Genomic DNA, 14,840 nt, shown 5'->3' with positions numbered 1-14,840 from the left:
GGAGGTTTCTAGATACCATTTTTCTGGACTAACCTCAACTTGGGTCAGTTCTGTCCCTGCAGGTGTGAGAGGCAGGCTGCAGAGTGTAACTGACTCCAATAAAGGAAGCCAGCTGGGGCTAAATATGGAATAATATGGAATAAATTTAGGATCCATATGAGAGAAAATTCCTGAGATTAGGAGTTACTGAACATCTGAATAGACATACAGCTGACAATGGCAGTGGAATCTCCTTTTCTATCTGCCTGAATTGGTTCATTTGTGCTTTTTAGAGGCAAGGGAATGGATCGGGTGGCCTTTTAAGGTTCCTTCCTGTCCAAGGACTCTTATTGAGTTAAGTAACATAATAAAGGTAAATCCAATCTGAAATGCTCCCCAAGCCAACGTTAACTGGAATGAAGTTTTATGAGGGAAACTTCAGTTAAGCTTCTAATTTCTTCCCTTGCCATGCAGAGATGAGCAATGTGGAGAAGGGTGGCAACTGGTGTCGCTTTTGGGGTAAGAAATGTGCTACTACCAAGGTAAGGGATGACTTACGAACTCAGGACCTTCCAGGAGATGGAGAAAGATGCCCGATAGAACCAAGGCAGCCAACTATTCCCTGTGAATTAAACTCTGATATATTGGCTTTTAGTAATGAAGGAGGGGAAGGGGGCTTGGTTAAAAAAACCCAAACCAGGTTGGGGAAGGTCCCCAGTTCTTTGGTATCTCAAAATTACAACAGCCCTGGTAACGGCAGACAGCTCTATACTGCAGGGCAAGTCACCGCACAGCCCCTTCTAAATGGAGGAAAGGGACCCCCAGTGAGAAGTCATTAACAAAGGCAAAAGACATGCAAAACAAACAAAATAATCATGACCGAGAGAGAAGGCCAGCAGACAGTCTGACTCTGTCCTCCCCTTCTCCGGCCGCAGGCACCTCAGACAATGTAAACAGTTAATTTGTTCACCTGCAGGCTCTGGGCAAACAGAGGCCTGGTCACACCTGAGTGGATAACTCGATTACCCCAGCTGGTAATGTACACAAATTCTATTACTCGGCAAACCTTGCTTTCGGGCATTTGAAATACCAATCAGGCCAATGTCCACTCCCTTCTTTGCTTCCAATTTATTCTTGGTGTATTGGAGCTGCACCGGAATGGCACTAGGGTGGTGCTGAATTAGGAGTCTGGAAGAAATCACTAGAAGATTGTGATCTCACCCAGCAGGGATTGCAGGCCTCCTGCTCTCTGGAAAAAGGTTGGGTCTGAATTTGGTCCTAGTTCAAACGGGACTCGTTGGAACTGCTGAAAGGTACCTTCGGTCAGCCCTGGTCTGCTGCTTAAGGAGCTTGTGGTATATTTCAAACTGAGACAAACACCTGGCCAAGGTAATGACATTTACAGAACAAAGATAAATTGTAAATGATGGGTTAATAACACAATGGGTTTTCCATTTTCCTTTATGGAGTTCACATACTAATCAATTAAAGAGCAAATTGTGCCTCTTTCAAAAATGTGTTTGTTGATATTGATTGCCTCATAGAGGGAGAACTTTTTAACAAGTTTTTTAGGGACAGAATCGATTTCCTTAGCCCACCTATACAGAATATGTGCAGTCTTTCTTTACAAGGATGGTGTTAGTGATCCCTCAAACAGTAGCCCATGAGTTTTGAAGCTTCTTCACATTGGTGATGGATCTGCAATAATATATCCTTATTTTTGCCCATCTTTTTGTATCCAGCAATACCATTTGTGAGATGGTTAACTGTGGCTAGGGGCTACCTCTGTGACTGAGGAAGAGAAGGAAGTTAGCTGGCCCTTGTGAGTTGGATCCACTATCTTGGCCTTGTCAGCACTTGCTCAAACCAACTGAGCTAACTAGCTCTGACTCCTCCCCTCATATATAACTATGTTACAGTGTTGTTTATCTATAGATGAAACAAGAAGGCAGCTGACCCGGCTAGAATATTTTCAAGAGTATTTTATGGTAATAAATTATGTATGTGGTGATGACCTTTTAAGCACCACAAGACCCTTTAAAAAGACCAAATTTTGATTGGCATAGTTTTAGTATTATGTCTACTTTATTCTATTTTTAAATTCAAAACTTGGTTCCTGAATCTGAATTTTCAATTAAAATTTTCCCTGACAATTATAAAACAATGGAAGTTTACGTGTTAGGGAGCCATGTAATACACACAAGAGAAGAATATGACATGGGATAATTCTGGTTATGGTGACTACATCATCAAGAGTGAGACAATCGACTTTTGATCCAAGCCCCACACTCTAATCCTTACCTTGCTCAGAATGCGGATGAGGTCACCCCGTTGGAAGGACAGTTCGTCTGGCTGGTCACCATGGCAATCCCATAGGCCCTGATAATAATTGGCATAGTCCACTGATCAAAGAGAGGAGAAATCGAAGTTAAAAGGACCCTGTCTTTTTCTATGGAGCCCACATTTTTGCTGCAAATGGAAACCAAGGTTCTGATATTACCCCTAGGAAACCTAAGATTCAGGGGGTTTGGGATGAGATACAGCCAGACACTCAGCATGAGCAAAGGACTGTGGGAGAAGGGGGATCATTAACTAACATTAAATATTTACAGTTCACCCTTAGTCAGATGCTACTCAGTAATATGATAAATATATTCATTTATTAATAAAAGAAAATCAAGCAGGTAATTTTTCACCTGGTTTATAAGTAAGCAGCACAAAGAGATTTTCTGCCAGACTTTCTTCATCCAGGGCATCTAAACTATCCAGTGCTTCTTTTTATTATGCATTGAAGGAATGAGATAAGTCTCCTACTTCTGCTTGTTTACGAGAGAGGCTGCGTCAGCCAGCACAGATCTGCATTGCAGTCTCACAGGTTGGCCCCCTCTGTTACACAGGAACTTCATCCTGGGCACTTCCCACCCAGGTGCTTACTATAGGAGGTAATTACCAATAAATGTGGAAACGAATAGCCCAGTCTTTAAGTGGAACCAAGGGGGTGTCTCATCCATTACAACTAAATTCTGGGTGGGCTGGCCCTTTTCCAGCATCTCATTTGTAGATGCCGAACATGTCTGCCAAGATTTATCTGCAAGTCCCCAGGGGAACAGAAACCAAAGTGATCTGCATTAAAAATGAAAGCAACCAACGACAACAAACCAAGCTTTAGAAGCAGCCTAAGAGATTTACTGGGCTTCTCAGCAAGACTAGATGGCAGTGATGCCACAGGACAGTCATCGATTCTTAACAATGAAGAATTCATATTGACCTTCTTCTACCCGGAAAGGTTAAACACTAGAGTACAAAGTGGGAGAGGATCTGGGGATTTGAATGGCAGGAGAGCTAATGCCCACTGGACCAGGGATAATGTGGCAGTGCTCCCCGTTCCTTAGGACACTATGTATGAGAGTGATATGCAAAGCACCTACAAAAGATGCCATTCCTGGGGCTTCCCTGGTGGCGCAGTGGTTGAGAGTCCGCCTGCCGATGCAGGGGACACGGGTTCGTGCCCCGGTCCGGGAAGATCCCACGTGCCGCGGAGCGGCTGGGCCCGTGAGCCATGGCCGCTGAGCCTGCGCGTCCTGAGCCTGTGCTCTGCAACGGGAGAGGCCACAACAGTGAGAGGCCCACATACAGCAAAAAAAAAAAAAAACCCAAAAAAACAAACAAACATAACTTGATGTTTCCAAATTGTAAGACTGACAAAGTTCCCTTGGCTTTTTCTGGCCTAGCAGATGGTCACTGTGGTATACTGCTCCCCACGTGCCTGGGTGTGGGACAGCTCCTGAGATTATGAGTACCTTTTGGGTGTATATGTAAACAGTGATTTGATATTGGGTATCTAAGACACCTGGGGAGAACACCTGGAAAAAGAGCTATTCTAAAAGCACAACAGATCATAGGGAATGCAAGAAGCTAGCAGAAAAACAAAAGCCTTCCAAGAAAAACTAAAGATAGAAGATGCCTTCAATTTTTCATAAGCTAAAGGCCCAAAGAAGATAGAGCTCAGGAATCCAGGAGATAGTTTAGCCTAGCCCAAGAACTGGAAGAGTCAGAATCATAACAAGGCTGCTTTGGAAAATAAGCAGAATGAAGGGCTAAAAATGGGGAAAAGGTTGGACTTGTTATGTAAACAGAGGTATTCTGGTATTAAAGAAATCAGGGAGAGGAACGTCTTAACTGGACAAGATTGGATTCTGTATTGCAGACTCCCAGTTTAACACATGTGATTGGCTTTAGGTATATGTGTGCACACAACTTCAGTACATTCATTCTTTAGCCTTCAACAGACATGTACACAGAACCTACTGTGCCATGGACTATGCTAGATGCTGGGAATTCTGCATCAGCCACGCACACGGTCCCCACCCTTAGGGCTGCCATCCAGCAGTGGCGGCACCATGAAACAGTCACACAACTATTTATTTATTTATGATTGCGATATGTCTTCAAAGGAGAAGTTGAGGGTCCTGTGTATAATAGGGAATCTAACCTAGTCTGAGGGGTCAGAGAAGGTTTCCCTGAAGCTTTAGTTGTAAAACAAAAGCCTGATCAAACCTTGAAGAGGTGAAGAGGTAAGGCCAAGGAGGGCTTTATTCCTGAAACTTGGCCCCAGGAAGAGCTTGAAGGCTGGGAGGTCTGCTGGGCCAGTCCAGCTTCTCCCTAAACTTGCCCAGCATGTCCTATGAACAGAGGAAGCATGGGGAGACTTTGATGTCTTTAGATCAGTAAGGAATTGGGAGCCTGAGAGGAAGGATTGCCTTTGTGGGCTGGATTGAGGTTCCTTTAGGTTTACACTCCTCTGGCAGCAGTCTGAGATCAGAAATAGTGCAGCATTCTGACCATTTAATTAATTCAAAACATCCTCATTCTCATTTTGAGGACATTATTCCATCTAATTATTTTTTTCCAGTCTGTCCATTTGGAATGAAAAACAAAAGAATAAAGCTTAATGCCAGCATTTCTCAACGTCTATCCAAAAAAATGTAACTCTGCACTAAATAAAGCCTGGTAATTCTAAAGAAAAGCACTAATATATTCAGCATAAAACAGACAGAGGACCTAGAGCAATAATGACACCACTAATAACTAAAACAGTTATAACAATTAACAACAATTACAATGATAGAGAAGCTAATGGGTATGGTCACGGCATTTAAATTGCCAGCAGAGCTGAGGAGGACTTTTTCTAGAGAAAGAAAAAGGGGGGAAGCATCTTATTTTCTTTGTCCCATGTCAGAGGAGCTATGCTCCCAGCAGGTAAAATGTCATAGGAAGACTAGCAGCAGACCAAGCTAAAAAATATATTGTTTTTCTCTCTTTTCTAGGTATTTATTGCAAAGCATCTGTCATTCCACACCAAGTCTTTATAACCAGTGACAGTCATTTCTCCTGTAACTGAGGCCAAGTTGGTGCTACTATTGACAGAGTCAATATTTGAAAATGAGCCTCCATGACGGGAAGAGTTCTAAGGTGAAAGGAGCAGACACCATTCTGCCTTTCCCCCTCCTTAGGGACAACAGAGCCTGACTATGTTCTTTCCAGAGTTCATATGTCACCTTGGGCTTCTGTTTGGGGGATAGTGGGTAGCTCCAGAATTCAAGCTGTGACCAAGGAAAAGAGGCAAAAGGCAAGTCAGCATGTTGTTTACATTTTCTTGATAAGCAAAGGGACTGTGCCAATGTGGCCCTGGGTATAACTACTTAACAGATTATAGAAAAGAGAGACAAAAGGAGAAGACAGATAAAGCCAGTTCTTGCTAGAGCATGAGAAATGGACAAAGAAGGCCAAAGCAATGGCCCATTGGAAGGGACTTGAAATGTTCTCTAGGCCAGGCCAGAAAGGCCACCATGTTCAGTCCATTAAAGCAGACTCAGCCTGATACCTTATTAACCATTTCAGAAAGAAAGGCAAAAAATTTTGCCAAGCTCCACTGACTTTGACACCAGAACAGGAAGAGCAACTGAACAATACTATTTGCTTGTTTTCATAGCCCTTTAGTCTTTGAGTTTTGAAATTACTATGGTCCTTTTTTTTTTTTTTTTTTTTTTTTTTTTTTGCTGTACGTGGGCCTCTCATTGTTGTGGCCTCTCCTGTTGTGGAGCACAGGCTCCGGATGCGCAGGCTCAGCAGCCATGGCCCATGGGCCCAGCCGCTCCGCGGCATGTGGGATCTTCCCAGACCAAGGCACGAACCCGTGTCCCCTGCATCGGCAGGGGGACTCTCAACCACTGCGCCACCAGGGAAGCCCCAAAATTACTATGGTCCTTAATGTTATAAGTATGATCTTGAAGTGGGGAACACTCACAGATCCTAATTTTCATCTCCTGTGTTCCTTTTATTGGGCCAAAGTTATAGCTGGGTGACGATCCACTCACATTTGTCTTGGGAAATAGGTTTCAAAAAGTAAGAGATGCAAATACCTCTGTGGCTTCCCTCTGTTTCTTTTGTGTAATAGTTCACTCCACTGGCTGCCACTAAAGTGGAAAAAGTGCCTCAGAAATGGAATGCTCATCAGCAACCATTTTTCTGCCCTGCAGAAATGAGTGAACATGGGATCCCCCTTGGCTGAGTCTGCCTACAACTTCAGAGCAAAAGCAACCTGTTTCAAGATCCTCCTTGGTCAGAGGTTTGACGTATCTAAGGATGATTTGTGCCTCCAGCTCTGCTTTTTGTTTTTCATGGCATACCCAAGCAAATGGCCAGTTGTTTTCATACAGACAGCACAGAATGAGTTTTATTTTTGGTTACCTGGACATGCCTTCTCATGATAGGGAAGGGAGATAAGCTGTCATCACCAAAGACACTTAGTGTTAGACTGTTAGGCTGATGGGTTGGAATTTAGTGAAAATCTGAGGTGTTGAAGAGTCACTCATTAGAATAACCCTGTTACTAACAGTCAAGCGGTAAACCGAGCTCTTTATAGATTGAATAATCAATACTACAAGGCCGTGATAGATTTTCTAGGTAACAGAACAAAATAAAAGAAATTACATCTTACAGGGTCATTAACACCCAATCAGGATAAACTGAATTCCTTTTTCCCCTCTTCTGATAAGCTCTTAGTTGGGTTTTAAAAATGTAAGCAGTCGGGCTTCCCTGGTGGCGCAGTGGTTAAGAGTCCACCTGCCGATGCAGGGGACATGGGCTCGTGCCCCGGTCCGGGAAGATCCCACATGCCGCGGAATGGCTGGGCCCGTGAGCCATGGCTGCTGGGCCTGCGCGTCCAGAGCCTGTGCTCCGCAATGGGAGAGGCCCCAACGGTGAGAGGCCCGCGTACCGCAAAAAAAAAAAAAAAAAAAAGTAAGAAGTTCCATCAGTGAAAAGCATAGCATTCCAGGAAAAGGATCCCTGGAATAGTGAAGAAAAGTATGTGGATTTTAAAGGTGACCCTGCTAGCCATGGTATCTTTTAGGAGAAAATATTTTTCCCTCTCAAAGGGCATGTGACTCCTGACTTGCCCAAGTGAACCAAACCTGTGTAGCTTGCCTGTTACAGAAGAATTCACGTTGTCCTGGAGCTCCCGGCCTTTTATATGCCTACCCATCCCTCGAACCTCTGTATTTTATTGTTTTAAAGCTAAGTGATGACATTTGGATGTTACATATTTGTTGCAGTTTCTATAGCTCCTTGGTAGAAAAGGCACCATATAAATTCAATAAATAAATAAGTAAACACAGATAATATAAATTCCTGCCTCAGATTCTGCAGAGAGAGGGAAAAGTCCTCCTCTGTTTTTTTTTTTTTTTTTGGCTTTACGCGGGCCCCTCACTGTTGTGGCCTCTCCCGTTGCGGAGCACAGGCTCCGGACGCACAGGCTCAGCGGCCATGGCTCACGGGCCCAGACGTTCCGCGGCATGTGGGATCTTCCCGGATTGGGGCACGAACCCGTGTCCCCTGCATCGGCAGGCGGACTCTCAACCACTGCGCCACCAGGGGAGCCCCCTCCTCTGTTTTTTTAATCACTAAGTCACCAATCGTTATAACTGGTGGCAGGTATAAACCACAGAAACATATTTAGAGCTCACTACACTTTAACAACACCTATTTTGGAGGCAGGAAGCATGAGGAACAAAGGGTTTTTTTTTTTTTTTTAATGTACTTCAATTATAGCTGCTGGAACAGTTAAGAAATAAATCTCTCCTCACTCTTCAGATTGAACCTTAGAAAGAGGGGTGGAAGGAAGAAAAGGTATGAGGGAGACGTCTGAAACTGAATTTTAGGCTTTTGCCAGAAGACTGCTGCTTCCCAAGGGAGTTTAAAGTTGGCCATAGGAAGCTTCTAGTTACTCCACCCAAGCTGTCCACATGAAGTGCTTCTTTCCTGCACTAGCAAGGGAAGTTGGTTGAGGAGAGACATACGTGGGACATGGCTCAGTCAGGAAACAGGTTTTTTGTTGGAATTCTGTACGGCAAGTAGAATGGTAAAAACGAAGATTCAGAATGGACTTAATCACACGTGTTAACTGTCACGAGGTCCTTAATTGAAACTACACTCACATTCCTGTTTTACTTGCCTCAGTTCTCTCTTTGGCTTTGGCACATGAATTCTGATGCTGCCTCTTGGCTGTCTTTTCTCTCCTCATGAGAAGCTGGGTGTTTATGAAGTTGGGTCCTTCACTAAACCTGTTACGTATTCTCTTCCCATGGAGAATGAACGAAGGAAAGGGGCTTTGCTGAATGGATTAGGAAGAGAAGAAAAGGCACGAGGAAAGGAAGAGAGAGGAGAATGGGAAAAGGGGAGGCTGGAGAAACAGAGGGGGAGCAGGACAGGAAGAGGGAAAGAACCCCTAAGCTTAAAACTTCCATAGAATTTCTAAGAAAACGCCAGCCAGTATCTAAATCAGGCACTTTCAGGCTCTGCTGATGGAATGAATGTCCTTGAGGTGGCCTTTGCAACACATATTCCTTTACAGACAATGACAGACTAGGTCCTTGGTCCACTTAAGGAGGCTTTAGAGGGGCATCTGACCTTAGAAAGGATGGGCTCACTAACAGACTGAAACACGGTTAACAGTCTGGGATGAATAAGAAACAATTTTGTACCAACAAAGCTGTTACATATTCATTTCCAAATGTGCCTGGAATCAACCCAGCCCATCAGAAGTCAACATAACCAAGCAATTCTATCCTTCACCCCATGTTCACTTTTCAGATCTGACACATTTCCATTCCCCTCTGAACTCGCAATCTCCGGGCCTCTCAGATAGGAGACTTTTCTATTCCTTCCATTCTCAATCCTCTGATCTCTTAGAGATGAGACAATTCTATTTTCACTGTACTGATTTAAGAAATACTGATAGGAAAAAAATAAATATCTGGTTTGGCTTCCCACCCTCTCTAGGATAAATCTTAGCAGTTCTGGGAACATTAATTAAAGTGAATGGGTGGCTGCTTTTAAAGTTAACATATTTCCTTGTCCAGTCATCTTATTCAGGACTGTTGAGGTCGACACACCAGTTACCCTCTTAATTAGCGAGTCTGGTAATGTTTGTAGTCAGAGAAAGGTGCTTTCTCCAGTGGGAAGCCCGAAAGTCCTAACCAGCACCTGTACATTTTTGAAGCTCTCATACCTCCTTTTTGTTGAGTGCCACTCTCATCCTCTTCTAGGTCATGCTCTTCATCTGTGGGCATAAACATGATCAGCATTAGCAATTAGCGGTCAGTAGTCTGTTATTTGTACTGACGGGTCTTCTTTCTCTGAGCTCATCACACTCTCTTTTTTAAGGCAATAATTACCATTTAAAAAAAAATCATCTCTCACCTTCAACTGGCCTTCTCTTATTTCCATCTCTGTTCATTCATTCACAAACATTTTTAAGTGCCAACTGTATGCAAGACACTGCACTAGGAACTGGAGATGCAGTGATGGACAAGACTGGCTGGGTCCCCCCCCATGGAGCTTCCGATCCACTGGATTATCTAGGCGCCTATTACTAGGATCCTAATCCTTTTCCTCAAACCCTATTTCTCCTCCCGTTCTAGCATTCTCTTCAAAATGTATTATCTCCACGTAAGCATCCAGAACTTGTGTGTGTGAAGCTAAGCACGTGTTTAAACCCTCTGTGATTAATTAGTCCTTAATGTATCAAGCTTTGTTCAGCTGTCACAGAAGCTGGTCATGTACACAATTTTATGTTCTTAGTACTTGGGGCTTGTAGTTATCTTTTCACTCTTGTTTGTTATTCAGCCTGCTTCACTCATGAGAGTGGAAGCTCCTGAGGGCAGTTGGGATGAATGGCAGGTACACAATGAATTCTAAGTCAATGCTATTTTCTAACTCCATCCAAGTGTGTATATGGTCAAAGTCACAACATGATTGGCCTAAGTTTCTTACCCTCATTAATCTGTTTCATCCCAGACTTCGTACTGTCTGATAACATGGGAATTGGGTCCTTATCAAGAAAGCATGAGTACCAGAATCATATTAAGCTATTTTATATGGGGGGTAAAATGCACAGAAATACACTTGCTGTTCTCCTTTTCATCATTACATCCTCCACACACACACACACACACACACACACACGGAATGAATGGGGCATAAAAAGGAACATTTTGAGGGCTGAATACTCAGTTTCTTCCGGCCACATGTACTTTCCTTTCTCTCTGTGGATCTTAGGGCACTTATCTGTCTTGCTTCCCCGTAGTTATGCCATTAAATGGAACTTTTGAGGCGATGGCATGGGACAGCCCTCCCCCCCCTTAAATATAAGGTTTATAGGGCAACACGAGTTCTGGTATGTCAGACTAGGGGAAGTAAACTCTAAGCTCATAACTAAGAAGAAACGGCATAAAAATATATTAAAACACTACAGAGCATTAAAGAATTGCAATTGATTTCACATACAAAATGATATAGCTCCCCTGAAAAAATTAAAATTAATATTGTTGTTGGGATTGATACTTTGGGAAATAAGTCACATTACCAAGATTTAAAAATATGTGAGACTTCCCTAGTGGCGCAGTGGTTAAGAATCCACCTGCCAGGCTTCCCTGGTGGCACAGTGGTTGAGGGTCCGCCTGCCGATGCGGGGGACACAGGTTCATGCCCCGGTCCGGGAAGATCCCACATGCCGCAAAGTGGCTGGGCCCGTGAGCCATGGCCACTGAGTCTGTGCATCCGGAGCCTGTGCTCCGCAACGGGAGAAGCCACAGCAGTGAGAGGCCCATGTACCGCAAAAAAAAAAAAAAAAAAAAAAAGAATCTACCTGCCAATGCAGGGAACACGGGTTCAAACCTTGGTTCGGGAAGATCCCACATGCCACTGGAGCAACTAAGCCCATGCGCCACAACTACTGAGCCTGTGCTCTAGAGCCCGTGAGCCACAACTACTGAGCCTTCGTGCCCTAGAGCCCGTGCTCCACAACAAAGAGAAGCCACTGCAATGAGAAGCCTGCGCACCGCAAGGAAGAGTAGCCCCCACTCGCCGCAACTAGAGAAAGCCCACGTGCAACAACAAAGACCCAACGCAGCCAAAAAAAAAAAAAGTGATATATGATATCTCTCTATATATAGATATAGGTAAATATATATCTGCCCTATAAGATTCTGTGGGAAAAGGACTCAACTCTACTTATCTCCACGTATGACCTTGCAGCAGACAGTTTCCTACTTACCACCTGTAGTGTTCCTCCACCTCTCCATGCGGAATAAAGATGTGAGATAATGGAGGAGTGACATCAAATATGGGAAATAGATCACGCTGAAATAAATCATGTCAAACATCACTCTTTCCACATTGTCTTCTTATTACTTGCCCACTTCCTTCCTTCCTCTGCTATGATGCTTTTCCTTTTTGACGTGGGACCAATTTCACAGGATTGAAAACATTCAAAGAAGAGCCGGTACGTCCTCAGTTTTAGAGATACCCAATAATTTGGACGGAGAACAGCTCTTTTGCTGATATCAAACACCTTAATCACAAAGACCAGTGATTTGCTGTGCTTAGGCACTTTTGCAGAGAGGGTTTATTCTGCCTTTGCTGTCTGTGCGCAGATGTCTCTTCCTCCCAATTCTAATCAATGTAAATTGGGTCAGATCTCCACTGTGAATTACAAATTGGATCCGAAGTTGGAGGGTCACCGTGCCTGCTACTCCACCTCCTTCCCACCACCATTAGATGGGAAGCTACACCAAAGATCTTTTCTAAATAAATCAGACTTTATTGTAAAACTCGGCCACTGACGAGACATAACCTCATTAGCATTGATTTTAAAATAAATTATTGAAAGTGGCTTGCCTGCTTTTGCATTTGTAAAATAGGAGAATGTAAATGTATTTGCAATGATAAAAATGAAAACTAAAACTTGATTCCTTTATGCTTTCAGGCAACAGCACTTAATCCAGTCATGATACAAAAATGGAAAAAATAAAACTCTGCTTTATTTATGCAGTTCAATTGCAGAACAGATACTCTGATTTCCATCGCGCCTGTGGAGTCACCTAGAAAGAAAGCAGACTGTCGGCCGTAGATCTTATATATCGTTTGCCACCATTACTAAGTGCTATGGTGATGGATGTGAACCGGGAAGCTCCAGTCCCTACGTCTGTTCTATCTAACGTTGTCCTTCCCGGGTGGCTGAAAGTGGGCTCCAGTCAAGAAGCCTAGCTGCTGAAGTGAGAGGCTGGGTGCTGTGCCTCTGCGGCCTTTGAAAGAGCGAGTATGGGGACCATCATCTGGTGAGGAGAGTGCCCTCTACAACTGCATGTGAAAGACACACCTCTCAGCACCTTCCCAGCTTCAGAGGGCACCATACACACAGAGGCATACAATTTACCTTGGATCCTTCAGTGAAATCAAACTGGTATTTTTCAAACTCCAAAGTCAAGAAAACTGATTATATGGCAACAGAAAAAAAGTCTCGTTGCTCACAAAAGGGGGTTAAACAGCCAATTTTCTCTCTCTTTTTTTCATCTGTAAGGTGAGGCTTTATTTTTTTTTAATTAATGAATTAACTATTTATTTATTTATTTATTTTTGGCTGTGTTGGGTCTTCATTGCTGCACGCGGGCTTTCTCTAGTTGCAGCGAGTGGGGGCTACTCTTCATTGTGGTGCGCGGGCTTCTCATTGCGGTGGCTTCTCTTGTTGTGGAGCACGGGCTCTAGGTGCGCAGGCTTCAGTAGTTGTGGCATGCAGGTTCAGTAGTTGTGGCTCGCGGGCTCTAGAGCGCAGTCTCAGTAGTTGTGGCGCACGGGCTTAGTTGCTCCGCGGCATGTGGGATCTCCCCAGACCAGGGCTTGAACCTGTGTCCCCTGCATTGGCAGGTGGATTCTTTTTATTTATTTATTTATTTATTTATTTATTTATTTATTTATTTATTTATGGCTGTGTTGGGTCTTTGTTACTGCGCACAGGCTTTCTCTAGTTGCAGCGAGCGGCTGCATTGGCAGGCGGATTCTCAACCACTGGGCCACCAGGGAAGCCCCTGGCAGGTGGATTCTTAATCACAGCGCCACCAGAGAAGTCCTGAGCCTTTAATTTTAAAAAGATTATTTTGAATAAAAAGGTTTTTTTAGGCTAAAGAGCTTGTTGAACTTCTCTATAAGAATATTATTAGGCATTTTAGCATGACATCTGCTAAAATACATCTTCATTTAAGAAGGAAGTAAAATTTATGTGCTAGCTCAACTTTACACAGTAATAGATTATAATGGTCCTTGCTCCTAACAGGGCATATGAGACCCCAACCTTACATAGGCTTTAAACAAATTCACCTCTAAAGATTACTGAACACTTATTACATAAAATGCTCTACTTGATTCCCACATATCTCATCTCAACTGGGAAAACAGTTGAGGAAGATTCTGTTAACTGTGCGAACAAGTAAGAGAACCACGGGGTATCACAAATTAGCATCACTATCCAGAGAGTTGATTTCAATCAACACTCTTGGCACAATGTCAGGGACATTAATGAGAGGCTGCGAGGAGCAGGACACTGACTCCCCCTCGGGGGCCCAGAGAGGAGCCAGCTTCCCGTGACACCTGGCTCCTTTCTGAAGTGCTGCTCTTACACCAGCTGAACCGGGAATAAAATTCAAAAAATGACTAGATAAGAAAGAGGGAAGTCACTTCTCCCAAATAAAGCAAAGTGACCGAAGCTTAAAATTGCCACATGTATCAGTGTGCAACCAGATGTCAAGATGCTCTGGTGACAGATGCAGCAGAAATACATGTGCAAAGGGAACATGCAAAAAAATGGAAATAGAAACCACTCCACAGCACACATAGATATAAATCCATGGGTGCTACAGCACCTCTTCAGACAACATGGCAAATATGAGCACGATGCTAATAACCCATTTAATTCTCTATTGCATAGCTGGTTATCTCAACTGTTACCTCAAAATATTTGCATCCTATCTCCATAGTATGGTCTTGATATACTAGATATTAAACTCAATCTGTGGTAACTTGCAACACTTGGAATGCACTGAATTTAACTTCACAAATAATAATTGAGCACCTACTAATTGGAGGAGAAAGACCTGAATACAAATCCCTGTGGTGAAGGCTGAAACAGAGCTCAATTCCAGCTGAGTCTCTGGGAGGCCGTCACTGAGGAGACACAGTTGAGCAGAATGTGTTGGGTTTCATAGACTGAGGGTGTGGATTCTAGGTAGAAGAAAATGCATGATTCCAGTTTTGGTGCCGACCAAAAGCACGGTGTGCCTAGGGCCTAGGGTGCATGGGAGTGAGAGGAAGAAAAGGCCAAGAAGCTCAGAAGGGGCCTGATGATGGCGATGACTCTTCTTTGATGTTCCCCTCATGGAGTGTTGCTTTCCTATGAAGTTGGAAATTGTTTTTTCATAAACTTTGTATTTTTGGTGTCTGCTTTATTTCTTTCCTTAGACCTCTTA

At 43.6% G+C, this 14,840-nt stretch overlaps 1 protein-coding gene across 1 annotated transcript in view; it reads right to left on the bottom strand.

Moving 5' to 3' along the window:
- SKAP1 (src kinase associated phosphoprotein 1) overlaps positions 1-14,840 on the bottom strand; it is a gene marked incomplete at both ends in the record, with an annotated part of 284,039 nt that overhangs the window by 15,976 nt on the left and 253,223 nt on the right. Inside the window, 2 exons of the mRNA XM_079725971.1 lie at positions 2,281-2,381; positions 9,551-9,601. Coding sequence (XP_079582097.1) covers positions 2,281-2,381; positions 9,551-9,601 — 152 coding nt within the window. The remainder of the gene's footprint in view (positions 1-2,280; positions 2,382-9,550; positions 9,602-14,840) is intronic.

This window comes from Hyperoodon ampullatus (genome assembly GCF_949752795.1).
Source record: "Hyperoodon ampullatus genome assembly, chromosome: 19".
In the NCBI taxonomy this organism is placed as follows: domain Eukaryota; kingdom Metazoa; phylum Chordata; class Mammalia; order Artiodactyla; family Ziphiidae; genus Hyperoodon; species Hyperoodon ampullatus.
This window is presented reverse-complemented; position numbering and strand designations above follow the sequence as displayed.